The sequence below is a fragment of the Prionailurus viverrinus genome, chromosome A3 (genome assembly GCF_022837055.1).
Source record: "Prionailurus viverrinus isolate Anna chromosome A3, UM_Priviv_1.0, whole genome shotgun sequence".
In the NCBI taxonomy this organism is placed as follows: domain Eukaryota; kingdom Metazoa; phylum Chordata; class Mammalia; order Carnivora; family Felidae; genus Prionailurus; species Prionailurus viverrinus.
The window spans coordinates 52,199,285-52,224,292 of NC_062563.1; the positions used below are offsets into that span (position 1 = coordinate 52,199,285).

Sequence of the window (25,008 nt, forward strand, 5' to 3'; positions counted from 1 at the left end):
GGTCCATGCAATGCCAGAAACAAGTAAAAAAAAAAAAATGATGCCCACATTCTGGTGAAATTTATGACCTCTTAAAAAAACATAACTTAGGGGCACCTGGGTGGCTCAGTCGATTAAGCTTCCAACTTCATCTCAGGTCATGATCTCACAATCTGTGGGTTCGAGCTCTGTGTCGGGCTCTGTGCTGACAGCTCAGAGACTGGAGCCTGCTTCAGATTCTGTCTCCCTCTCTCTGCCCCTCCCCTACTCACACTCTGTTTCTCTCTCTCAAAAATAAACAAACATTAAAAAAATTAAAAAAAAAAACAACAACTAATACCTTAAAGTGACAAAAAAATCTAAAAATAAATCAAAAACACACAAAAAAGGAGAACTGATAAAACCAAAAGCTGCTTCTTTGAAAAGACAGCATAAATTCTTGTCAGATCTAAGAACAAAACAAAGTAAGAAATGCAGTTTAACAAAGAGCTTGGTGAATAATCTCACTGAAAAAATGACAAGTGGTGGTGAGGAGTAAATGTCATGAGGTTTGAGCCTTGCCTATTTTACACTTTACTGTATAGTCCAGACAAGAGTACTTTGAAAGGTACACTGAATTACAAGCAACCTAACACATCAATTTTTATTTAACACTTTTTTTGTGGATAATTGTATCCACTATACTGCTTATTATCCTATGACTTCAGGCTACTATACATTAAAACAAAAATAACAGAATTTGACATCAGTAAAGTTATGAATTCCAACACAACATGACAGTAATTTCCAAAAGTTTTATATGTGTTTCCATTGAGTGGTGAATGCTGTAAACCAGTGTAAGCATGAGAGAGGAAAGAATGCTATTCTGCATAACTAAAGGTATTTGGAAAAAAAAAAAATGCTATTCTGAACTAGATAAATCACGTAAGTATATATCTTCAGTAAAATTCATTTACAAATCAAATCAAGTATCTTGTTTAAGAACAATTTAGGTGATGCTATAATCATATATGTAAAACGCATTATAAGAATGAGAAAATAATATGCCAATAAACTCTAAACAATCAAGAAATGTATTATCTTCTGCAAATGATGCCAATATGGACTAAAAATAGAAAAAACATGGAAAAAAGATTGGAGACCCCCACCAATTATAAATTTATCACAATAAATTAGCACAACCCTTATATTCAAATCTGATTAAGGAAAATGGAAAAATAGAAAACTATAAAATCACCTCCTTAAAAAATACAGATGCACAAATCTTAAAATATTAAACAAACCAAACCTAAAAGTATAATTAAAAGAACAATGCACCAAAATCAAGGTAATTCCAAAACTGGAAAAGTGGATCTACATTTCAGAATGGGGAAGACTATCAACAGAATTTATACTGATTAAGAAAAAATTCTTAACGGTTATATTAATAAATGTCTAAAGTAATAGTAAAACATAGAGCCTTTCCTATTAAAACACTAAACAAACTGGAGCGTGTAGAAGAGGGAAGAAATGTCCATCTTAGTTACAATACTGTGGCAAAGAACTAGGTCTTTCAGTTGTGCTTGATTCTATAACATGACCATTAAAATCTCTCCTCCTGATCTTACCTTTAGAACCAAAAGCAAAATCCCCAGAATTACTGGAAGCCAAGTCTGCAAATGACAGCCCTGTGGTACTTCCAAATCCAAATGAAACTGTTTTGCTTTCCACTGGCAAAAGGAAAAGAATAATTTAATATTTCATTTAATATATACTGAATATCAAAGCTTTTCCCAGAACCCAGAGAGAATGGGGATAGACATTCTATACTCCTAAGAGGGTTGGGTGTGGGGTGTGCAACATTTGTCTTCTGGTTATTTCTCTAAAAAAAGTTACAGGGGCACCTCGGTGGCTCAGTCAGTTAAGCATCGGACTTCAACTCAGATCATGATCTCACGGTCCGTGAGTTCGAGCCCAGCATCAGGCTCTGTGCTGACAGCTCAGAGCCTGGAGCCTGTTTCAGATTCTGTGTCTCCCTCTCTCTCTCTCTGACCCTCCCTCATTCACGTTGTCTCTCCCTCTCTCAAAAATAAATGTTAAAAAAAAAATTTTTTTTTTAATTTAAAAAAGTTACAAAATACACCCAATTCTGAACTATTTCAGTATTATTAAGTTTACAGGTACTATTCTCATTGAACGCTACACCAAAAGCATGACAAAAATCTTTTTAAAAAAACAAGACGTAGATCTATACTAAGCTAGATAATAGAACCATACAGTTTCTTCTTTATAGTCTTCTATAATCTAAAACTAACATTCATTCACACGTGGGGTTTTAGGAATGATCTGCATAAAGAATGTTTGTGTTCTCTATGCTAAATACTAAGCTCACACACAAAAAATGCATGTCTTATTTATTTTTGGTCACCAGGAGTTTGGGGATCTTAATTCCAACAATGTGCAGCTACATGATCTCTTGAAGTCCTAAGCCTTACTTTCATCATCTGAAAACATGAAATTTTAGGTCTGATCAAAATGAATGAAATCTTGCCATTTGTAATGATGTGTATGGAGCTAGGGTGTATTATACAAAGCAAAATAAGTCAATGAGAGAAAGACAAATACCATATGATTTCACTCATATGTGGTTAAAGAAACAAAACAGATGATCATAGGGGAAGGGGAAAAACAAAGAGACAGAGAAAGGAAGGTAAACCATAAGAGACTCTTCACTACAGGGAACTGAGTGTTGATGGAGGGGATGTGGGCAGGGGATGAGCTAAATGGGTGAAGGGTACTAAGGAGGGCACTTGCAATGAGCACTGGGTATTATATGTTAAGTGATAAATCACTAAATTCTTCTCCTAGAATCAACATTACACTATAGGTTAGCCGACTAGAATTTAAATAAAAATTTGAAACAAAACAAAAAAAATAGTAAGAAATGATTTTAGGTCTGCAGTTACTTCCTCTTCTAGAATATGAAGACTCTCAGGTGTCTATAAATCTAGTAATTGTACATTATTCAAGACTATTTCTGAAATACATTAGGTAATACAGATAAGCAATTATAAAAGAAAAGAATTTTAAAAGATTCCCCTCTTCTAAAATCAATGGAAATAAAAAAACGAGGAAAGCATATCAAACATAAATAACTATAACTGATTAATATAATGTAACAGGTAGAGCAAAATACATTTAAGTATCATAAAAACTTAACAACCCTACTGTACTATCTACAATTACTTCATACATAAATTTTAATATACTTCCGTGATAATATAATTCAAACAATATTCAAATGAAATGATTATCACAAAGAAAATTTCGATGTAAGCAAACTACTGTCATTTATTTTCAGGTAGATAGGTCAGAGTCACAATGCTTCATATTCCTTAATAACTACAACCCTAACAATAAAAATACATGTTTATTATCTTTGTTGGCAAGGCAGTATGATTTTCTGGTTATTATCAGAAATATCTCATGCACCTTTGTACATCTCAAAATTTGTTTTAAGGGAAAAGAGGTTTTAGGACTGACATTTAAAAGCCTATTTTCTCAAACATACAGATGCACCTTATGCAATGCATGCCCTAGAAGGTTTTTGTAAACATTTTATCAAATTTTACCTTGGCTTGTAGAATCTGCATCGTTTTCCTTTCTAGTAGACAAATCTACAGGTTTGTCCACAGTTCCAGAAGAAATTGGTGGTGAACTAATAGATTCGGTAATAAAATCAGGTTCTTCAGATTTACATAAAAATGGTACAGTCACTTTAGTCCCACCAATATACACACTGTCTGCCAGGCTACTTATTTCCTCATTTTGGGATTTCTGCAAAGAGGAAGTAACAAATAACAATGCCATTAAATACTGACTGACAAAAAGAACCACATACCCTATTTTTTTTTTAAGTTTTTATTTGTTTATTTTGAAAGAGAGTGTGCATACATGAGCAGGGGAGGGCCAGAGAGAGAGGAAGAGGGAGAATCCCAAGCAAGCTCCCTGCTCAGCATACAGCCCACACAGGGCTCAATCCCCTGACTGTGAGATCATGACCTAAGCCACTATCAAGAGTCAGACCCGTAACTGACTGTGCCAACCAGGCACACCCATGCCCTATTTTGAAAGAAACTGAGGACTTGGGAGTTCTGGACAAAATAGAGTAATAAGCACACTTTGTTATCTCTCCCATTCCACACTCCATCTTATCTTTCCCAATACCTATGACTGAACTGGACTGAAACAGATAAAGCAAGTATAAAAAGTCTCTGAAAGGTGGATGAAAACAGGAGGATTAAGAACCTCCAGACATTAGGGATAATTCAGTGGTGAGAATCATGTGGGGTATTTCCTGCTCCATAAACCTACATTCCAGCCTGGATGCTAGAGAAGCCCAAAAACTGAAGCTGCCAATGACGGAGATGGAAAATCGTCCCAAGAGAAGCCAGCTCTCCCTGGCCAGGAGGTGGGGGATATTATGAAATGATCCATGTGTTGAACAATCAGAAAAAAAATCTTAAAGAAGCTCTTATAACAATGCTCCAAGATATAAGGACAAATACTCTTAAAACAAAAGAAAAGATAAGAAATTCTCAGCAGGAAAAAAAAAAAAGAAGGCATAAAGGACCAAGTGGGAATTTTACAACTGAAAAATACAGTAACAGAAAACTCACATGGAACATTGACCAAGAAAGACCCATTCTGGCCCATAAAACACACCTCCACAAATTCAAAAGAACAGAAGTCATACAAAGCATATTCTCAGTCCACAATGGAATTAAACTAGAAATCATTACCAGAAATACAGTTGAAAAAAATCCCAAATATTTAAGATATTTGGGATTTCCCAGCATACTTTTAAATAATATATGTGTCCAGAGGTCTCTAGGCAAATTAAAAATATTTTTAACTAAATAAATATGAAGGGGAGCCTGGGTGGCTCAGTTAGTTGAGCATCTGACTTCAGCTCAGGTCATGACCTCACGGTTCGTGAGTTCGAGCCCTGTGTTGACAGCTCAGAGCCCGGAGCCTGCTTCAGATTCTGTATCTCCCGCTCTCTCTGCCCATCCTCCACTGATGCTCTATCTCTGTCTCTGTCTCTCTCTCAAAAATAAATAAAAACATTAATAAAACATAAAAGAATAAGTTAAACAATAAATATGAAACTACAACTTATCAAAACTCTTAGAACGCAACAAAAACAAGGAAGGGAAACTTTAAAGTACTGAAGGCATATAATAAAATCTAAAATCAATACATTTCCACCTTAAGACTAGAAAAAGAAAAGCAATATAAACCTAAACAAAGGAGAAGAAATAATGAAAAGTAGAGCAGAAATCAGTAAAACAGGAAATTAACAGGAAAAAAATGAACAAAATCAAACAAAATTGACCTTTTTGAAACAGTCAATAAAAATCAACAAACTTCTAAGCAGGCTAACCAAGAAAACAGATTCAAATTATTAATATTAGAAATGAAACAAGAGCTATCACTACTCACTTCTAATTCATGAATATTAAAAGGGTAATAAATTTTAATGAATTTCATGAACAGTGTTATGCCCACAAATTTAAGAACTCAGATGAAACGGACCAATTCCTTGAAAGACAAAACCGACCAAAACTCACACAAGAGTTTTGTCTATTGTGAATAATACTGCTATGATAGCCTAAAACATTTGATACATAGACTGATTTATCTTTTCCTTGTGTTTTGGTACATTAAAAAATAAGGATTTTTTTCATTCGTAGTAATTATTTTTTTATTTGTATTTTTTTAACGTTTATTTATTTTTGAGACAGAGAGAGACAGAGCATGAACGGGGGAGGGTCAGAGAGAGGGGGAGACACAGAATCCGAAACAGGCTCCAGGCTCTGAGCTGTCAGCACAGAGCCTGACGCGGGGCTCAAACTCACGGACCGCGAGATCATGACCTGAGCTGAAGTCAGCTGCTTAACTGAATGAGCCACCCAGGCGCCCCCGTAGTAATTTTTTTATAGAAGTAAAATTCACTTTTTGTTGTGTGTATGTGTGTGTCTATTTTCTAGGAGTTCTTTTACATGTTTGAATTCTTGTAATTCTCACCAGAAACAGGATATGGAATAATTCCAACACCCACCCCCCAAAATTTCCTTCATATTGTCCCTTTGTATTCAAAACCTCTTCTGCCTATATCTTTGGGCAATTCTGTTGTGTTTTCTGTTTCTATATTTTTGCCTTTTCCAGACTAACATATGAATGGAATCCTACAGTATGTAATCTTTGATACTGGCCTTGAATAGGCCTATTATCTATTAAAGAAACAGATAACCTTGAATAGGCCTATTATCTATTAAAGAAAATGTATTATTAATTAATATCCCTCCAGGTCAAATGGTTTCAGTAGTGAGTTCTATCAAACATTTAAGAAAGAAATAATAGCAATTCCTACAATGTCTTCCAGAAAACAGAAGCAGGGGGGCACTTTCTAAAAAAGTACATTAAGCAAAAATTGATAGGAGAAACAGACAAATCTACAATTATGCCTAGCAACAGTCCTCTAATTAAAATGTGAGTCTTATATATGAGACCTGGACAACACAGTATCAACTAGTTTGAGCTAATTAACATTTATAGAACACTCTATGCCAAAAGAGCAGACTATACATTCTTTTCAAGTGTACAACAATCACCAAGACAGCCTTCATTAGGCTTCTAAGAACTAAAATTACTCAAATTATGTTCACAGACAATAATGGAATTAAACTAGAAATCAATAACAGAACAATATTTGGAAAATCACCAAGTATTTGGAAGCAACATACTATCTAACGCATATATAAAAAAGAGTATCTCAAGGAAAATAAATATTTTAACGGAATGAAAGTAAAAATATCACATAGCAACACTTGTTGGATGAAGCTGAACAGTTCCTAGAAAGAAGCTTACAGCATTAAATATTTATAGAAATGAAAAATGGTCTTAAATCAGTCATTTAAAGCTTCCATTTTAAGAAACTAGAAAAAGAGCAAAATAAATTGGAAATGACCTTCAATGGATCAATGAATAAACTGTGGTACATCTACACAATGGACTACTTAGTGGTAGACAGGAACAAACTATTACTACACACAATAACTTGGGACAAATCTCAAGGGCATTATGCTGAGTGAAAAAGGCCAGCATCAAAAATTACATACTGTAGGATTCCATTCACATGTTAGTCTGGAAAAGGCAAAAATATAGAAACAGAAAACACAACAGCAATTGCCCAAAGATATGGGCAGAAAAGGTTATAAATACAAAGGGACAATATGAAGGAAATTTTGGGGGGTGTTGGAATTGTTCCATATCCTGTCTCTGGTGAGAATTACAAGAATTCAAACATATAAAAGAACTCCTAGAAAATAGACACACACATATACACACAACAAAAAGTGAATTTTACTTCTATAAAAAAATTACTACAAATGAAAAAAATCCTTATTTTTTAATGTACCAAAACACAAGGAAAAGATAAATCATTCTATGTGTCAAATGTTTTAGGCTATCATAGCAGTATTATTCACAACAGACAAAAAGTAAAGTAAAAACAACCTAAATGATCATCAACAGATGAATGGATAAATGAAATGTAATATATCCAATACAACAGAGTATTACTCAGCCATAAAAATTAATAAAATGCATATATACACTACAATGTAGCTATACCTTGAAAACATTAAATGAAAGAAGCCAGACACAAAAGGCCACATATTATCATGACTTATTTATACAAAATGTCCAAAAAATAGGCAAACCTATAGAGACAGAAAGTCCATCAGGGGTAATGGTTTCTTGAGATGGAAGAGCTCGGGCAAAATGGGGAAGGGTGGTGACTGTTAGAGGTTAGAGGTTTTCTTCTTGGGGTGGTGAAACTGTTCAAAATTCACTGTGGTAACGGTTGCATAACCATGTGAATATACTAAAAACTACTGAACTGTACGCTCTAAAATGGATGGGGTGCACAATATGTGAATTATATCACAATAAACGTTACCCCAAATAAGTAGCCTAGAATTGCTTGGGTGAGAGGAATTGTTTTAATCCAGCTGCTAATGCCTTACAGTCCTTGAATGGAAAACTCCACACAGACAAGTCAGATTACTTCTGTTTTGTTCATTACCGTATACCCAATCGTCAGCACAGTGCTAGCTCAACGGTAAACATTTATAGAGTACACATAACCATTTTATGCAAGGGATGCATATCTAAGATGAATTAGACTGAGTGTCACAGTAGGAACAATGCATTCTGAGAGAGTATAAATTTACATCCATTATAGCATATTAGCTTTAATGGTTTTTGGTTTTCTATTTCATGTCTGTATCAAAGGGTGCTTGTTCTCCTGAAATTTTATAATTTACTGTGCCATTTTTTTCAACCTTTATAAAGGTTTATCACATTTAACTTTAGTACCCAAAGTATTTTTGAACAGCCAGTAGTACTGCTATTTAATGAACATTGTGATAATTATAGGATTATTTTATTAAGTTATGACAATAATGAATGTTTTAAAATAACACAAGTCACCTCAAATAAGATATTTCAACTCCTATAAAAGCATGTTTCACAAAATACTGACAAAAGATACCAAATTCTTGTGTACCAGCTAAAGTGGCACCACAAGGTGGAAAATAAGAATAAATGATGTATAATTCAGTGTGTACATCAGTGCTGAAATTATTTTTCAGTTTAATTTTTTTTTTTTTTTAGTTTATTTACTTATTTTTGAGAGAGAGAAAGTATGAGTGGGGTCAGGGGGCGAGAGAGAGGGAAAGAGAGAGAATTCCAAGCAGGCTCTACACTGGTAGCACAGAGCTGATGCGGGGCTTGAACCCACGAACCATAAGATCATGATCTGAGCCAAAATCGGATGCTTAACTGACTGAGCCACCCAGGCGCCCCTTAAATTTTAAAATACATTTTAAATCAGTAACTTTAAGTTTTGCACACAAGAGGCCATATTTAAATCATACTGTTTAAATTTGCATAATCTAAATTTATATTAATATGACTACTGCATTTGCTGAATACGTGATAAAGCCTCTAGCAGTTAGTAATTAGAGTAACAGCTATTAAATACTGTGTATGCCCAGTAAGTCCAGGGAAACTGTTGAGTGATTTGAAATATACCTTAAATGGAACACTCAGTAAGGCCACTGCTGCAAAAACTTCAGATTTCCACAAATAAATCTATCTGGTTGTAAATGAGAACATGATTAGCATTACATCAGCTGATGGCCATTAATTGTATGTGTACTGATAGATTAAGTTTAAACCTACACATCCTAGGTGGTCAGCTAGACTGCTCAGAGTCAATGAAGAGCAATAAATTTCTTACAGACTAAGACCATGTGTTACAACACATCTCTCTCTAGCCATATATCCTTTAAATAAACCACCACATTCATAACTAATTCCAGAACTCTACTTCATCTTAATCATCTAAGAATAAAAACAAACCATCAAAAAACAGTGTTACTTGAGGGGGAAAGGAACATTCTGAATAGATGTCAATATTAGATTATGAACAAATTAACTAGACAGAGATCTTGTCTTCTAGTTTCTGTGGAATACAAATTAAGATACCAAGGTGTTGATACCTATTAAAATTATCACTACTTTTAAGCTAAGAAAGTAAACAAATCAAGGGGCACCGGGGTGGCTCAGCTGATTAAGCGTCCGACTTCAGCTCAGGTCATGATCTCACCGTTTGTGGGTTCAAGCCCCACATCGGGCTCTCTGACAGCTCAGAGCCTGGAGCCTGCTTTGGATTCTGTGTCCCCCTCCCTCTCTACCCCTCCCCCACTTGTGCTGTCTCTTCTCTCTCTCAAAAATAAATACATGTTAAAAAAATTTTTTTAAAAGAAAGTAATCAAATCATGAAATTTACAAAGCAAGGTATAGGCCACCTTGCTAAGTCTCAAATGCCATTGAAACTGAGTCTCAAATGCCACTTCCTATCCACTCCACCCACCACAAAATGAACTAACTTGCATGAAAAATTAACTACTTAATATCATTCTTGGTATTATGATAAACATTCTTAAGAATATCTGCACAGTCCATCTCTCCCATCCCTGCAAAAATCCAACATATACACAGGAGAGAAACTTTAAGTCCTCTCTGTAGAACAACATTCCTCCTTCTCTGGCCAAAGCTGATTGGTAAATGCCTAATCCATTTGCTATCCACAACACATTATTACCATTTGGTAAGAATATTCTAATCTACTGCATCAACAATGGCAACTCAACCAGAAGGAAAACAATGGAGATGCTCTTACTTGAGAGTCCTGAACTTTTTGTAACTCTGATTGAAAGTCTTCCCCATTTCCATTGTCCTCATCAGTATCACTGCAGACTCCACAAAAAAATGTAGGTGGAAGCTTTAATGTATCTGCTTTTGCCTTCTCTTCAACTGTTGGTTTCTTTTCCCAAATAATAACACATTCTTTTTCATTATCTGAAAATCCCACACAACACAAGCAAAAGAAAGTTAGAAGTCCAACTACTCTCCAAGAATTGTCCTCCATATAATCTACAGATTACAGACCCAGATAGCAATACCTATGAATGCTAATGGAGAACAAGGATCACCAGGAAAACAATGTTTTATACTTCATATTATTTTCAAATATTTTAAATTGCCACAGGCATATCACATAAGTAAATCTGATAATCATAAAAATGATCAGATTAGAAAATGCCTTTTCTTTTTATGTTTACTCATTTTTGAGAGAGAGAGCATGAGCGGGAGAGGGGCAGACAAAGAGGAGGACAGGGGATCCGAAGTGGGCTCTGCGCTGATAGAGGTGAGCCAGATACAGGGCTTGAACTCACAAACCATGAGATCATGACTTGGGCTGAAGTTGAAGTTGGACGTTTGACTGACTGAGGCACCCAGGCGCCCTAAAGATTCCTTTTAAACAGAAGATTTTTAAAAAACATTTTAACTAGTAATTTTAATTTAACATACCTGCTAGCTTTTCTTCTAATGGTCTACATTTTTCTGAGTCATCCAGATATAATTTTCCATTAAGTTTCTTGACAGCTGTTTCAAAATCTTCATCTTAAAGTATAATTGATTTTATTAAACAAAAAGAATTTCTAGTAAGTTTTAGGAATTTTCCCAGCCATAAATCTAGAAATTATCCTCCAATTTCATACTTTCCCTCACCGCCCACCCCCATTGAAAGAGCACCCAGTTTTGCCAATTCTATATTCCTAATGCCTCTCCTGTCATCACAGAAATTTCATTCAGGCTCTCCTCTGAGCTGTTTTACTATCATTCTGGCTCATCTTCCTATCTCCATGTCCCACAACCCGATTCTCTATCTCACTAACTCAACTGATCCTGCTGAAACTCTTTCTGAACATGCAAACTCCCCTGCTGAAAAACTCTACTGTGGCTCACAAAGTTTTCCATAATCAGACCCCTATCTGACTCATCACTCTCTCATCCCTCTAAGTGTATAGGGAAATTAGGATTCTTTTCAATTCTCTCAAAATACCTGCTCTGCTCACAGTAGTCATCCAAAACATCCTTACTTAAAAAATGCAGTTGTTTCAATCATTACATCCATTGACTATTTACACACACACTGAGGATAAACATCTACCTATAAGGACAGGAGTTATGGGCTCTAAGAGGCAGGCTTAAACAATTTAAACATTACTAAAATTAGCACAGACAGAATGCTTTTAAAATAACAAAAGATTTACCATCCTCTTCTTCTTCACTAATATAATCTGGTTTATTCTTATAGCAGAAGAAAGTTGGAGGAAGTTTAAGTTTGCTTGCAAGAGCTTTTTGTTCAGGGGTCGGGGTTAACTCATACACAATGAGAACATCATCCTCTGAGGGAGAATCTTCAGGCTTTTCCTTCTCTTTTGCTATAAAACAGGTCAAAAAAATTATAAAGACCAGGAGTTAAGTAGGTATTAACATGAATATTCTAACTGAAAATAAAACCACGCCACTTATCTTTAGGTTAAACACATAAACTTTGATGTGGACAGAGCTCTGTAGAGAATTAGAAGCCCGATTTAACATTCCATCAAAAATCCTTAGTGAATATAGAATCCATTAAAACCAAAAAAACTGCTTTTACTTACTGATCGTTGAAAAAAAAATTGCCATTACTGGCTATAATTTTAAAAGGTATTTAAACAATGCTGCCATAACCGTATTTGGCATATAAACAATAGCTGAGCAAAATATCCATGCATTTTAAACAACTGAAAAAACTTAACGTAAATCATGAGCAAGGATTAGTATGAATACGAAATTAATGCAAAAGCTAACCATGATTAGTTACTACAGGGAAAGTTAACAATTGCCAAGGATGGCAGGTGTTCAGAGTTACATCCAGTTTTGTGTATTTCCAAGCATGATAATAGATAAAACCAAATTAAAACAGTTATCCTAGGGGTAACACTATAAAAAACTAACACAAATTTTTATAGCTGAAAAAAAGGAAGAATAAAGGGATTCTTCATACAATATACTCTGGTCTATAAAGAAGAGTATTTAGCAAAAGGAATGGGTAAAGCAAATCATGAGGCATGCTATGTACCAACTGGTGCTGTCTGATATGGTAGCCTAGCCACACGTGGCTATTAAACACTTGAAATGTGGCCATTCCAAACTGAGTTGTGCTCCAAGTAGAACAATACACACTGGATTTTAAAGACTTAGCACACACACACACACACAAAAAAAAAATCTTTTTTTTTTTTTTATGATTAGAACTTGAAATGGTATTTCAGATATAGTCTGTATAGATTGTTAAAATTAATTTCATCTCCTTTTTTTTTGCACCTGTTTCTTCTTATTCTATTTTTTAATGTGGATATTAGAAAATTCTAAATTATATACACAGGTCATATTTGACCTGATCTAGAGAATTAGAACCCTATTACAATGTTAAACTTGCCTTTTACTCTCTTTAATTAGAAAAACATAGTATGACTAATGTAGGATACAGATTCTTACTCCAATTCTGTTATTAACTGGTAAAGACAATTTGAGCATTTCAGACAGCCCGCTGTGCCTCAGTTTCCTCAGGTCTGAACTCTCCATCTCTAAGATCCTTTGGGACTATGACATTCTTGGACTTGAAACAGAATAAAGCTTTCTGTCCTGCAGTAGTATACTGGCAAATTTGCTCGAGTGAAGGATTAACCTAGGTCCCGCAGACTGTGCATGCAAATGTATGTCATTTACAGGAAAAAGTCCACACTCTTCAATAATTTCTCAAAGAATACATCCTCAAGAAAAGCTTAAGGGCTGCTTTAGCTAGTAATGTGATTGGTATACTTAAAAATTGAGGGGCGCCTGGGTGGCTCAATCGATTAAGCACCCAACTCTCGATTTCAGCTCAGGTCATGATCTCATGGTTCATAAGTTCAAGCCCCACATCGGGCTCTGCGCTGACAGCATGGAGCCTGCTTCTCTCTCCCAGCTTCTTTCTCGGCCCCTCTGCCACTCGTGAGCATGCATTCTCTCTCTCTCTCAAAAAAATAAACATTAAGGGGCGCATGGGTGGCTCAGTTGGTTAAACGTCTGACTTCAGACTAGGTCATGACATCGCCATTCCCAAGTTCAAGCCCCACATTGGGCTCTGTGCTGACAGCTCAGAGCCTGGAGCCTGTTTCAGATTCTTTGTCTCCCTCTCTTTCTCTGCCCCTCCCCCACTCATGCTCTGTCTCTCTCTCTCTCTCTCTCTCTCTCTCTAAAAAAATAAAATAAACATATAAATAAACAAACAAACATTATTAAAAAAAGAGGGGCACCTGGGTGGCTCAGTAGGTTGAGTACCTGACTCTTGATTTAGGCTCAGCTCATGATTTCAGTTCATGAAATCAAGCCCCACACTGGGATCTACACTGACAGTGTGGAGCCTGCTTGGGATTCTCTCTCCCCCCTCTCTCTGCTCCTCCCTCACTCATGCTCTCCTTCCCCCTCTCCCTCTCTCTCTCTCTCTCAAAATAAATAAACAAACTTAAAATAAAAATTGAAGGCCCCCCAAAATCAAGGACTGTCACTTTACCATTGAACATATTTGGGTTACTCAAGATATGTTATTAGATACTGATAACGGGTTTTCAATTCCCTAACCTTGCTCTTAAGGTCTTCAACAGATCCCCCACTTCCTATTATTCCACTCTAATACCAACACTTTTATAACATACTAGCATTTAATGGTGGCTGTTAAAAATGAAGTCTACTTTCAAATATGATATTTTTCTAAACCCTGTCTAAAAGGATAGCCTTAAAAGGAAACCCTGTTTCATGTGTATACATGCTGCCATCACATGTTTGGATACTGGAAACATTACTTACTGGCTAAAGATAAATGTTAGAGAAAACACAGGTCTTCATTAAGCACAGCTGAAAATGACAGAATAATGAAGTACAAAGCAGTGAAAGGTAAAGACCATATGGATCTACCTCAAAATAATGCTTTGCAATAGTGAGAAAACAGGACATCCAAGTACATTAAAAAACAAAAAACAAAAAAACAGCATTAAAGGGTGTTACACACCCCTAGTCAAAAAGTACTTGTTTAAACACACATTCTTTAACATGCACACTGTGTGTTAAATACTTAATTTCATACAGCCAGTTACTATGCTAAGGACTACCAGCTGCTTAAAAAAACAAAAAACAAAAAAACAACTGATGTCATCTCATACCGAGAATGCTAGCTCTATACCTTTGTTCTCAAGCTGTGAGGAAGGGATGCTGGTCCAAAAAGCCATTGGATTAGATTTAAAAAGGCTAAAATTAAATCCTAGAAAATAAAGAGTATTTCATTTTTGAACATTTTGAGAATCAAAGTCAATGTGATTTTAAAATATAAAAAGCCAGAATACCTCAATTTATACCAATTTGGGGCTGTGTTACATATTTATTTATCTTAGTAATTTCATTCTTTACTCTTAATAATAGCAGCAAGGCTTCCTTACATAACTTATAAACATCTCAGTACCATGTTTTTTGAGTGACAAGAGAATAATATGTTGAATAATGGACACTTAAAAAAATCAGACTCGAGGTAATACTCATGATTCAAGTACATGAGTCACTAAACTTTGGTACTGTATTAGGTTCTTGTTCTCTGCACTAAGCATGATATAAGTATCTTCCAGTTACTCAGATCTCCTAAATAACTTACACACACACACACACACACACACACACACACACACACACACACCTTCTTTTGCTGTTTAAACACAGGGAAACAGATTTAGGGAGAAAAAAAATCTGCACCAATATTTTTTCACTATTCACAAAGCTATTATAACCCAACTTTTACTAAAATGTTAGTATCCTACCAAAAAGTATATGCATCAAGCAAAATATTTACAAATTAATGGAAAAAAAATTCTGTTTATACCAAAGACTAAGCGCTTACCTTTTTCTGGTGTTTTAAATGTGTAATTAGTTGAGGACTCTTCTTTTGGAAAAGCAGCAAAAAGATTTTTGACTTTGCCATCTGAAGACTGTTTGCTATCTGAATTCTTCGTCTCTTCGCAATTAGGTTCCACTTTTCTTTCAGATTCACTCTGGACTACTGAACTGGCATCACTACTGTTATTTTTCAAAGGTGCATTAAAACTAAACCCAAACAAAGACCCAGTGGCTGAACTGTTGCCAAATGCAAATGGTTTTGATTTTTCGCTACTAAAAATACTTTTAACAGACTCCGAACCAAATACAAACTTTGGAGGAGAAACTACTGCTTTTGTTGTTGTTTCAGATGTGCTAGATGCTTCTCCAACTTCTGAAGTTGCATCTGCTGTGTCATCACCCTGAATTAAATCTGTCCTCTCTCTTGTGGTCTCTTCTAATACAGCTACAGCAATTTTGCCACATGGTGACTCTCTGGGAGTGGCTGAACGAGAAACATGAGGGGTTATCAAAGAATCTTTTTCTTGGGCTATTTTTGCTTCATCAAATATTTTCTTAAACGAATCTGCAACATCCTGTAGTTTAAAACGGACAGCTAAATGTTCTACTTTCCTTTCTCCATCTGCAAAATCACAGGCAGTCCACACCCACACTCGTTCTGTCCCTTTCATATTTTGCAAAGTCATGTCTGGAGTTATTCTGTGATTGGCACAAAGTTTTAATACCTGGTCCCTTCTCATCACTATGCGAACTTGCTTATTATCATAATTCTGTAAAATCTTTATATCACCAATGCCTCTTTCTTTCCACTGACCAACATCTTTATCATACCTATAGAGTTTTGCTCTGTGACTAAAAACAACTTGTTCATTTTCCTCACCACTGGACACTTCCACTAGATCAGGTAAAGGTACGACAGGTTCAAAGTACTGTCCATCTCTCTCTTCTTCTTGAGTAACATCAGATTCTTCATCAGTGCCAACTGAGGTTCCACTCTGATTCAACTTGGCAGGAGATTTAGATGGACTCAAAGCAGATTTAAAACTGAAGTTAAATCCTGTTGTTGACTCACCAAAGCGGAAGAGATTTTTCCTCACAGGGCTACTTGCCAATGGAGAAGCATGTACTGAACTACTACTCACACTATCATCCAAAGCATCTTCCCTTAAATCATAGTTGTCCCACTCCAGTGTGGGCCCCGTGTTTTCGGGGTTTGGCTTGTTAGTTGTATCAGAGGCACTGGCAGCACCACCATCAGAGCTCTCATTCTCTCCATCAGTGACTTTTGTTTGATCATTTGTCAAAAAAGTTTTGAAATCTTTTAATCCACTCTTCATTTCTTCCGCTCTCTGGATTAACTTGGCAGCTCTGCCAGTGTCTACAAGTTTATGAGGAGTTTGAAGTGGTATATCTAATAGAAGTCGCTGGCATTCCTCAAATTTCTGCTTGAATTCTTCAGCCAGCTCTGGTGTTTTAAATTTTGCTGCCAGCTGCTCTAGTTTGGCATCACCATCAGAAAAATCACTCGCTAACCACATCCATGCTCTATCAGACCCAGAGAGAGGCTTCAGGTTCATTGTAGTTGTTATCCAATGGTTGGCACATACTTTCAGTACCTGCTCTCTTCGCATTAGCATTCGCAGCTTGCCATTGACTTCATTCTTGAGAATTTTTAGGTTCCCCAGACCCCTTTCTTTCCACTGACTTATCTCAGCATCAAATCTAAATAATTTTACCCGCTGTGAATAAAGAACTTTTTCATCTTCTTCTCCTGTTACAAGTTCCACTTTTTCAGGCATCTGAACCACTGGTTCAAAATGGATGTCATCACTGTCCTCGGTTCTATAGGCATCATCATCTTTCTCAAGGTCAGCAGAAGTGTCAGCTTTATCAGCCATTTTACTGCTTTGTGATGAGAATAATTTTTCTCCCGCACCTGAAAATCCCTTGAAGTTAGGATCTTTTTTGCCAAACTGAAATCCTTCTCCTGAAGTTGATTTTGCAAGATCTGCAAAGGTAAATGTGCTACCAGTTTGACCAAAAATCACACCATTACCATTCTTCTGATTACTGATATCCTGAGCCTGAACACCAGTGTCATTTTCAAGGGGCTTTTCATTCTTCTTCTCTTGATTTCCAGGCTCCTGAATGCCAAATTTAAACCCATCAGCAGACACAGGGACAGAAAAACTAAATCCTTCTTTTGTTGACTTAGGATCTGTATTAGAAGAACCCTGAAATGTAAATGAAGGTGTACTTTCTTGATCTACATGCCCAAATTTAAATCCTTGTTCTGTAGTACCAAATTTAAAAGTTTTTTCTGAAAAATTACTTTTAAATCCTGTTCCAACCTGACTTCCAGAAGAATCATTTAACTTAGTCTTTGAGCCCAGTGTGAAGGCTGAAGGAGCTTCTGCAATATGTTTATGAGTTGGTTTAGAGGAATTACAAGCCACACATTTCAAGGAAGAACTCTCATTTTGCACAGAGCAAACACTACAATCCCACTGTCCTTCCTTCTTGGTGAACATTCCTTCAAATCCACTCTTCGGAGCTTTGCTGGTCTCTGAAGTACTAAACTTAAAAGAGGCAGGTGTTGGAACAGCAGAGGTGGGTTGACTCGGTTTACCCGGATTCTGACAAGCAACACATACTGTAGCATTTGCTTCATTTCGTACTAAGCAGAAATTGCAATCCCACTGTCCTTCCTTCTTAGCAAACATGTCCTCAAATCCACTCTTCGGGGTTTTACTTGTCTCTGAAGTTCCAAACTTAAAAGAAGCAGATGCTGGAACAGAAGACGTAGGTAAACTCTGTTTTCTTGGATTCTGACAAGCAGTACACTTTGTAGAACTTCCTTCATTTTGTACAAAGCACACACTGCAATCCCACTGTCCTTCCTTCGTAGAAAAAGCAGACCTGAAATCACTGTTAACAGACTTTGAAAGATCTCCTTGGCCAAATTTAAAGGAAGCTTGCTGAACAAATGAAGATCCACTTTTGTTGGCAGACTTTGCATTCTGGCATGCAATGCACCTAGATATAGTAGGTTCATTTCTTACTAAGCAAATGCTACAATCCCAGTGACCTTCTTTCTTTGGAGTCATCGGTGCAAATCTATCTGGAGTATTTTCTGGGCCAGTTGTAAGAGCAGAAACAGTTTCAACTAATGGCGGACCAAGGAAATCTTTCCTGTTTGGGTTTAGATTCTGGCATGACACACATTTCTTAGCAGTTGCAGCATTCTTTAATGAGCAGCTATTACAATGCCACCAAGACCCTTCTTTCTTTGCCATTTGAAATTCAAAATTCATGTTTCCAGCATCAGATTTGCAAATATCTTTGTTATCATGACTTGTGGGTTCTTTTGTAATTCTCAGAGACTGATTTGTGGTTGAGGCTACATTTGCTCCTAAGGCTTTTAAAATGCTCTGGGCCTCTTCAAATTTGCACTTAAAAAGTGCTGCTTCCTCAGGAGTTTTGAATCTAATAGCAAGTTGTTCTGGCTTGGGCAACTCATCTGCATAATCAAGAGCATGCCACACAAAAGATCTGTCGGAGCCAGCATTTGGCGTCAGTTTCATATCTGGACTGATGTAATGATTTGCACAGATTTTCAGTACTTGCTCTCGTCTCATTAGAAGGCGAATTTTACCAGATGTTTTATGTCTTAGGATTTTTACATTGCCAATTCCACGTTCCTTCCATTCTTTGGATTCTGCATCAAAACGAAATAATTTTGCACGGTTGCAAAAGAATTCTTCTTCATCTTCCTCACCAGTTTTTACTTCAATCTTATCAGGAAGAGGTACCACAGGCTCAAAGTGAGGGCCATCATCATCATCATCACCATGGGCACTTCCTCCATCTGTTTCATGACTCTTGTTGGCCAGCTCTGGCACAGGTGTTCCAAATACTGATTTCCCTGGACCGTGGAAAGTAAACATGTCATCACTTCGACGAAAACCAGAATTTTTTTGCTGATTTGGACCCATGTTTTCAGTAAATGAAATTCCAGGCACATTTTTACTTCCGAAATTGAACGTATTTCGAGGTCCAATGGTTTGACTAGCTTTTGGTCCACTGTAGCTGTCTCCTTGCAAAGGTTTATCTGAAGTTAGGAGACCTAAAAGACTTTCATTATTATTGTAAGCTGTAGAAGGGGGCTGTGTCACAACCTGGGGTGAAGAAAAGGTAAAGTCACCATCATTTGACTTGAAATTTGAGTTAAATTTAAAAGGAGTTGGCTGTGTTGTATGTGCGGGTGCTGTCAAAGATGGTCTTATTCCTTCACCTGGCACAGGCTGAACAAAATTAGTTTTTCCAAATTCTATAACCTTAGATTCTGCAGATCTTGAAGCATGAGCTGCAACTGGGGGTTTTGTGAAATAACCTGGTTCTGGCAAAGGTGGATTTGTGCTTGTTTGTTGAACATTGTAATTAAAGTAATCATCACCCCTGGGTGATAGAATTCCTGTTGCAGGAGACTCAAAACGCAATGGAGGACCATACATCTCTTGAGAGAACATACAAGCAGATGAGCTTTGGACTGGTGGTGTGTGCATCTGTTGGGAATAGGCATATATGTGTTGTTGAGGTGGAAGCCTATTCATGCCATAAACTGGACCCTAAAAGAAAAAAAAAGTTAAAATTTTTTGTAGGTTGTCTACAAAATTACAGATAACTAGATGCAAACCAATTCTCACAAACCACAAATATGAGCATTATAAGGTAAAAATATCATTAGGGTATGTAGCACATCATCAAGAGAAGACAACATTACTTACAAAGATACTTACAGTTATACTCCTTTCTTTAATAAAAACTGTCTTAACTAATGACAGAATCTTAAAAATCCAATTCTACAATAAATGCACAGAATAAATTTCTTCATTCCTAAATAATGTGTAAAATGATGTTAACAATAATGATGATGATGATGGAGACTAACATTTATCAAGCATTTACTAATGTGCCAACTGGGCACTGTTCTAAGCACTTAATATAGTATCTCATTTTAATATCCTCAAAAACCCTATGAATTAAGGGATTATTATCCTCATTTTACATATGAGGCAACTAATGCATAGAGAGATTTAAAAACTTGCCCAAGGTCACAAGCGAGCAGAAAGCCAAGGTCTAAATGCACCCAAGCCATCTGTCTTCAAAGCTTTATAATTCAACTATGGTTGTAATACTGGGTGTTAATCGACACCTACATAGCCACTTTAGGCCTGAAATACTTACCACATAGTGGTTCAGCAAGGCCATTCTAGTCCTATTTCCGCCAAAACAAAATGATGAAGGACCCATCATCACCACCACCACCACCATCACCACTACCACTACCACCACCACCACCACCACCCCATTTAGAAAATATTGTAAATGTTCACACTCATTGTAACATAAAAATAAGATGAGTAGGAAGCATAAATTCTGTATCTGGAGAGAAATTTAAAATATCTGTATCTTATGGGACATATAAGTTTTAATGCTGAACTACTTCTTGAATTTCTTTGAAGGAAGCCTGAACAATTAAAAAGGAGATATTTATAAATGTATAAATTATTCCTTTGTTACCTTTGTGGGAGTAACATTAGCTGCTGGTCTGAGAAGATACTGGGAATTATATGCTGGTGACTGACTATAATATACTGAAGGGCCAGTAGTTGCAACTAAAAAAAAAAAAAAAAAAAGAAAAGAAAAGAAAGAAAACAGTTAAAAAAGTCTATACTATAGTTAAGACTACCTAGGCAAGAACTATAAATTACAAAAGCAATAGAAATCAAAGAAAGATTTAACTATAGATTTTTAAAAATTTCTATACATCAAAATATACCATAAAGAATACCAAATGACAAACTAGGAAAAACCCCTAAATATGACACATGAGGAATAAGAGAGCAGCACCACAGTGGTCAACAAGAACAAGCCCCTCACAACAAGCACCAAAAAAGGAGCCAAGAAGAAAGTGTTTGATCCGTTTTCTAAGGAAGATTGGTAGGATATGAAAGCACAGTCTACGTTCAACATCAGAAATATTGGGAACACACTAGTCACAGGAAGGATTTAAGGAACTAAAATATACATCTGATGGCCCCAGGGCCACATTTTTAAAGTGAGACTTAAAAATATGCAGAATGACAAGGCTGCATTTTATAAACTGAAGCTGAAAATGTTCCAGTCAAAAATCACCTGATAAATTCATGGAAAGAATCTCACAAGTAACACAAAATGTGTTCCTTTGCTTAAAAAAAAAAAAAAAAAAAAAAAAAAAAAAAAAAAAAAGGCACATCATGACTGACACTCATGCTGATGTCCAAACTATTTGCTCCACCTGTTTTGTACGAGTTTCATCAGGAAACCAACACCTAGAAGACATTCATGTTCATGGCAAAGCCACCACAATCATTTGTTTGATCTGTTTTATGAAAGTTTTATCAGAGAACAAAACCTAAAGACCATTTATGCCTTGACATGGAAGAAATGGAAATCGTGATCCAAGAGGTGCTAAACAACTGATTCTAGAAAGCCCTGAAAAAGACCTGAAAAAGACTAGCCAGTCTATTTATCTTCTCTTTATAGGGATTAGAACAGTAAAAATTGCTAAAGAAGCTCGTTTGAATTTGGAAAACTAATGGACTGCCTGGTAAAGATGGTTATTTTGGAAACACTCTGGGGGAGAAAAAAGAAACAGAACACAGAACAAGTTGATGGATATGACCCAAGAATCACAAAGTCTGAAATTTAACTAGTGACTTTATCAGTAACTAGTGACTCTTAATAGTGAACAAATAAAGTTCTTATAAACCTACTAAAAATAATCTAGTAGAAAAAAAGCACCAAACAAACAGATAATTCAGGAAATATAAAAGATTATAAAGTGTTGAACATGCCCAGTATTAAAAAAATGAAAACATTTTTGTTTTAAAAATTGGTGGTTTTTAGAAACTGGTAATAATTAACACTAAGCAAGAATGCAATGAGGTAGGCACTATCAGATATTGGTGATAACAGTATAAACTGGCATAGCTTTTCCAGAAGGCAATTTCCCAACACAGAAGTATTTTTTAAATACCCTAACAATCCTAAGAATGTGTTCACAGCATTATTTCTAACAGCAAACTGGAAATAATAAAGAAATAAAATTTGTAGTACTTCCACATGATGGGATACCTTGTATTCATTAACAGTATTTTCAAAAAATATTTAAGAAAAATGCTCAGAACTCTAATATTTAAAAAACAGATTACTCATCTACATATAAGACAATAATGATAAAAATATCACTAAAAATTCTTTATGTAAACAAAGAGAAAGAACCAGAAGGAAATGCTCCAAAATGTTAATAGCACTCTTTGTGGTACAGTTAGTTTTTAGTTTATTTACACAGTTCAGTACTTCATTTCCTATAAGCTTATTAATCACTCTTTTTTAATTATCTTATTTAAAAAGACAAGAACTATCTTGGTATATTTTTACTGTTATTAAGAAAAACAAAATCTATACACACAGGAACGGCAAATGGGGGACTTGAGCTCTCCACCTTGTAGGGCCACAAAACTGCTTTGTGACCTTGTCAATGAGGTGTTTGGGGTCTCCATTTTTCTCAATTGTAAAATGAGGATGTGCTGCTTCTACACATTTCATAGGGTAATTGCAAGAATAAAATGAGACAATGTGAATGTTATGTTTAACAACCAGAAGACCTTTTATGTCTGTACATAGAAGAAATGGAAATTGTGACTCAAAAGCTGCTAAATGATCAATTCCACACAGCACTCAAAAAGCCCTAGAAAAGGCTAGCCAGTTTACTTATCTTCTCTATGCAAGGCTCTATACAGTGCACAAGGTTTTTAAGTGAGCAGTGTTTGAACTCTTGACATCTCATGTATTTACCTATGACTTGTGACATTTAGTAAGTGTGACTTTACAAAGATTTCCTTCCTATTATTTTTCCTGCATTTAGAAGACACTGTCACACGAGGACAGTGAGGCTGCCTTCAATATGGCCCTATGGACCATCACATAAATGTGCTCATCTAAACTGGAACACACTATTCTAAATCATCCCTGGTTAAAAAACAATGGGGGGGAGGGTACTATTACCATTTCAGAATCTATCTCATTTAAAAAAAAACATTTTTATCATTTCTGGTGGTCTGTGGGCAACATAATCATACTGGTGAGTGGCTTTAAAGTGAGACCACTGAAGTTTAAACTCTGGCTCTACCAATAACTAGCTGTACAATAATGGATAAATTGCCTAACCTTTCTAAACCCACTTCCTCAACTATAAAAATAGGATTCATAATGGTAGCTACCATTCTGGTTACTATGATTAAATAAAATTACATGCGCAAAGCACTTTTGCACACAGACAACCCACAGGAACACCCTTGGTTCATTGTTTACTAAATACTCTAAAGTAAATGCCTAATATCCACACATATACAAATGCTCACATAATCATGTGAGGCAAAGTTTCATCTCCACATTTGAAACACACAAAATGGCTCAAGAGGTCAGTTCTAGAGACCACAACTTCAAATTCCAATATGGTCCAGCTCCCCCTCCTTCCTTTGTATAACCAACCACTGTATTTCAAAATAAACAAGATTTCCTATGAATGTCATACATCTAAGTATATCATCAAAGTAATTCCTGAAGAGGTTTTAATTAGCCATCTCTTAATGCACAACAACATCAGGTAACATTTCCCAATTATAAGAAATTGTTCTATCTCAGTCTCAGCTTCTCTGAGGTATGTATGGAGGGGTTCTTTCAGTCTTTATATACACAGGATCAAAGAAAGCTTGCTTTGTTTCTACTTGGAGTTATGAAAAATCTCAGTAATATCATACACAGCTTAAGAAACATATAAGCAGACATATATAAACATGTATATAAACAAATGTATATAGACAAGGTGAGTTCACAAGTTATCTATGTAAAGGAGGGGGAAGTACAGTGATTTTACTAAAAACTGGAATTATCCAGTTGCCAACTAACCTGTTAGTGGAGCCCCATGAAAAGTCTGTGATCCCTGATATCCATCAGGCACTGAATCTGGTCCATAATTCTCTGTAGGCCAACGATGAGGGGACCCTGAGTTACTGCTATTTAGTTTCAACTCCTGCATTTCTTTCTGTTGGAAGAAAGAAAACAACCGTAAGCAATTTTATCATGCCAGAAACAGTGCTAGAGCAAACACATATTTTAAATGTAAATACCCGATGATGCTTTTTTAGAGTTTTTATATTCCAGTAAGATCTGAGTACCAGGTACTGATTTAAGAAAATCATCCTTAATTTGTTAAAACTTATTTGTTCCCATTCTTTCATTCCTTAGTACCATTACCTAATGCATTCGAGGTTAGTTAGAGTTAGCTATCACCTAAACAACTGATAACCTCCTAGATGGCCTCATCTCCATTTCCTTTCCACACTTACCTAAATTAATCTTTCTAAAGTTGAGTTCTAGCCAAGACACTTCCTTGTTCAAAAATACAAGTACCTATAAATTACACTTCTCTGATATTCTTGGTCCTCAGAAGTACTGTCCCAACCGTCCTTCCACCGCCTCCTTTCCACAATG

The 25,008-nt window shown here is 36.0% G+C and overlaps 1 protein-coding gene across 3 annotated transcripts in view; it reads right to left on the reverse strand.

The window, feature by feature from the left end:
- LOC125161834 (E3 SUMO-protein ligase RanBP2) overlaps nucleotides 1–25,008 on the reverse strand; it is an 82,505-nt gene that overhangs the window by 5,026 nt on the left and 52,471 nt on the right. For 2 of the 3 annotated variants that reach the window (XM_047852007.1, XM_047852006.1), the window contains 8 exons: nucleotides 24,424–24,559; nucleotides 20,992–21,086; nucleotides 15,413–20,036; nucleotides 11,712–11,882; nucleotides 10,966–11,058; nucleotides 10,274–10,452; nucleotides 3,591–3,795; nucleotides 1,587–1,688 (listed from right to left, as the gene is read on the reverse strand). In XM_047852007.1, coding sequence (XP_047707963.1) covers nucleotides 1,587–1,688; nucleotides 3,591–3,795; nucleotides 10,274–10,452; nucleotides 10,966–11,058; nucleotides 11,712–11,882; nucleotides 15,413–20,036; nucleotides 20,992–21,086; nucleotides 24,424–24,559 — 5,605 coding nt within the window. Of the gene's footprint in view, nucleotides 1–1,586; nucleotides 1,689–3,590; nucleotides 3,796–10,273; nucleotides 10,453–10,965; nucleotides 11,059–11,711; nucleotides 11,883–15,412; nucleotides 20,037–20,991; nucleotides 21,087–24,423; nucleotides 24,560–25,008 lie in introns of those variants that run through there. The other variant, XM_047852008.1, reaches the window with a different exon arrangement.